Source organism: Propithecus coquereli, unplaced genomic scaffold (assembly GCF_000956105.1).
Source record: "Propithecus coquereli isolate 6110/MARCELLA unplaced genomic scaffold, Pcoq_1.0 Scaffold253, whole genome shotgun sequence".
In the NCBI taxonomy this organism is placed as follows: domain Eukaryota; kingdom Metazoa; phylum Chordata; class Mammalia; order Primates; family Indriidae; genus Propithecus; species Propithecus coquereli.
Genome location: NW_012148097.1, coordinates 3379136 through 3382135, shown reverse-complemented (window position 1 = coordinate 3382135; position 3000 = coordinate 3379136). Strand labels below are relative to the sequence as shown.

At 57.2% G+C, this 3000-nt stretch overlaps 1 protein-coding gene across 1 annotated transcript; it reads left to right on the top strand.

The window, feature by feature from the left end:
* The first annotated feature begins 1703 nt into the window (after positions 1–1703).
* Positions 1704–2693, top strand: FAM50B (family with sequence similarity 50, member B). Its single transcript, XM_012647000.1, has one exon. The coding sequence runs from the start codon at positions 1706–1708 to the stop codon at positions 2684–2686; it is 981 nt and encodes a 326-aa protein (XP_012502454.1). The 5' UTR covers positions 1704–1705; the 3' UTR covers positions 2687–2693.
* The last annotated feature ends 307 nt before the right edge of the window (positions 2694–3000 follow it).

The window sequence follows — 3000 nt, the reverse complement described above, 5'->3', positions numbered from 1 at the left end:
CGGTTTCTCCAAACTAGGTCCCTGAAGCGCTGGTTGGCAAGCGTTAATAGATACCCTGTAGGGGGAGAGACACTTACTAATCCAAAACTTTTCATGTGGAAACATGAACTGCTCTACCCGCCATTGGAGAGTTTCAGTGGAAACTAGCGTGCTATAGGCTCACAGTAAAGAAACGGCTATACTTTCTTTAACTCAGATTTCCCCAGAGCTACTTGAGTTTAGAACCTGAGATGTGCTGGTAAATGTTTACCTGCTGCCTCCGGTGGGGCCGAGGTGGTGGGAGAGCATCAGAGGTGTGAAGAGACACAGAGGAAGTAGGAAATTATCATCTTGAAGAGCAGGACAGCAGACTTACTAGGGCAGTTTGATAGGATTTCTAGGTAGTTTTGAGTCACCCTTGGAGATGTGAGGTCACGTTTAAAATGAGACCAGCCAGCAACAGTGATGCTGTTTTCTCCAGCAAGAGTCAGCTACCTGGTTTCAGGAGCAGAGAAGACAGGAGCTGGGTTAAACCAGGATTACAGCTTTTTCAAGGGAGAATGACAGCAGGAAAGAGCCTGAGGGCATTAGGAATCTGTGCACTCCCCCGGGGTAAGGAGGGAATAAGCAAATGAGGGTGTGACGATAATGGAGAAGCGATGGAGCCGTTGGGTTTGGAGGTCTTGAGCTATCAGAAGACCCTCGGAGTTTGGAGTTCCAGAGTACGTACATAAATGGAGAGAAAAGATGGCGGTAGAGTCAAGATCTTGAAGATGGGGCACTTACCGGTAGCAATAAGGACCAGGGTGTGGCTGTGTTGGTGGATGATTGAGGCGGGGCAGGGGACGAAATTATTGCCAGTGAGAAGGTCAAGGTGCTGAGGAGGTCATGGGTCATGGCTCATGCCCACGACACTCAAGATGGCAGTGGATGTAGGATGGACAAGCAGGACAATTGAGGCAGGCGCTAATAATCCTCAAGGGCTTAGGAGAAGGACAAGGGATTCCACAGATGACAGCAACAGCAGGGACAGTGAGTGGTAAGGTGGGGTGGCATGAGCTTCAAAGGAGCTGGGAGTATAGAAGAAAACAAGTGTTTTAAAAATAGCAGAGACGCTCATCCCACCTTCTGACTTTGAGATGATGCGGAACATCAGAGGAAAACATCCTCTACTTAGGGAGCTACAGGGAGGCTTCACAGAACGGCTGGCTGCAATTTAGGACCAGAAGGTAAAGGAAGCTTCCAAGAGTTGGCTGGTGAGGCCTGTGTGCCAGGGGGCACAGTGGGAGGGTTTAGGGGCCGCGGAGGGGTGGGGGCAGGCTGAGCAAGAGGACCTCTGGAGTTCATGGGGTGAGGGCCATCGGATGATGGAGCCGCAGGAGGTGAGGCAGGACAGGCCCAGTGCTGACGGAGGACGAGTCCAGCAAAATTAAAGGAGGCCTCTCTCTGCTGTGGGTGAAACACAGGCAGGCAATGCTGTGCTTAGCCCTCCCCTGCTGGGGACGGCTCCTCAGAGGCCTTGCTTCCCACAGCAAGCCGGGCGTGCCCACGTATGTCAGCGTCCGGCACCGGGTGGCCATCACGTGGGGGCAGCGCAGCCACGAAATTTCCATCTCGACTGAGAGTCCTATTAGGAGGCGCTGAGCTAGACCATTAATAGAGCTCTTACGTGGTCCCCTTCTAAAGCCTGTGTTTGTCCCCGTCGCTACAGAAGCCACCAGCGACCATGGCGCAGTACAAGGGCACCATGCACGAGGCCGGCCGGGCCATGCACCTGATCAAGAAGCGCGAGAAGCAGAAGGAGCAGATGCAGGTGCTGCGGCGGCGCATCGCCGAGGAGACCCTCCTGAAGTCGAAGGTGGACAAGAAGTTCTCGGCTCACTACGACGCCGTGGAGGCCGAGCTGAAGTCGAGCACGGTGGGCCTGCTGACCCTGAACGACATGAAGGCCAAGCAGGAGGCCGTGCTGCGCGAGCGCGCGAGGCGGCGGGCCAGGAGGGAGCAGCTGGAGGAGCGCCGGCTGCGGCTGCAGAGGCTGCGCGACGAGGAGCGCCGGCGCGAGCGGAAGCGCAAGATCTCGCGTCTGTCCTTCTCGCTGGACGACAACGACGACCAGGGTGGCGAGGCCGGGGCCGGCAAGAGCCAGAGAAACCTGGGCAAGAATCCCGACGTGGACACCAGCTTCCTGCCGGACCGCGCCCGGGAGGAGGCGGAGAACCGGCTCCGGGAGGAGCTGCGCGGGCAGTGGGAGGCCAGGCGCGAGAAGGTGAAGGCCGAGGAGGTGGAGGTCACCTTCAGCTACTGGGACGGCTCGGGCCACCGCCGCACGGCGCGCATGACCAAGGGCAGCACGGTGCAGCAGTTCCTGAGGACCGCGCTGCAGGGGCTGCGCAAGGACGTCCCCGAGCTGCGCTCGGCCGGCGTGGAGCAGCTCATGTTCGTCAAAGAGGACCTCATCCTGCCGCACTACCACACCTTCTACGACTTCATCGTCGCCAGGGCCAGGGGCAAGAGCGGGCCGCTGTTCAGCTTCGACGTGCACGACGACGTGCGGCTGCTCAGCGACGCCACCATGGAGAAGGACGAGTCGCACGCGGGCAAGGTGGTGCTGAGGAGCTGGTACGAGAAGAACAAGCACATCTTCCCCGCCAGCCGCTGGGAGCCCTACGACCCCGAGAAGAAGTGGGACAAGTACACCATCCGGTGACGCCCGCTGCACCGCCCCGGCGTCCTCCGCCCTCGCCAGGGAGTGACTCACCAGAATAGGAAGTGGGGGCGGGGGGAAGTACCCAGACTTCTGTGCCCCGTCATTTCTAACTTAACTTGGTGACCCCGATTTCTTTCCTGAAATTTAAATAAAGACAGAGGGTTTGCATCATCCAGATTTGGTCATTCTATCGCTTGTTGTAATGTTGCTGTGTGCATTCGTTGAATCACTCTGCTGAGCTGTAGTGAAACCATGACAGGGTAGCAATGGGACAGAAACTAGAATAAGGGGCACATTTTGACCTAGTGGTTCCG

Bases quoted from the DNA above. Each gene is read 5' to 3' on its own strand.
- FAM50B (XM_012647000.1), top strand. From the start codon at position 1,706: ATGGCGCAGTACAAGGGCACCATGCACGAGGCCGGCCGGGCCATGCAC.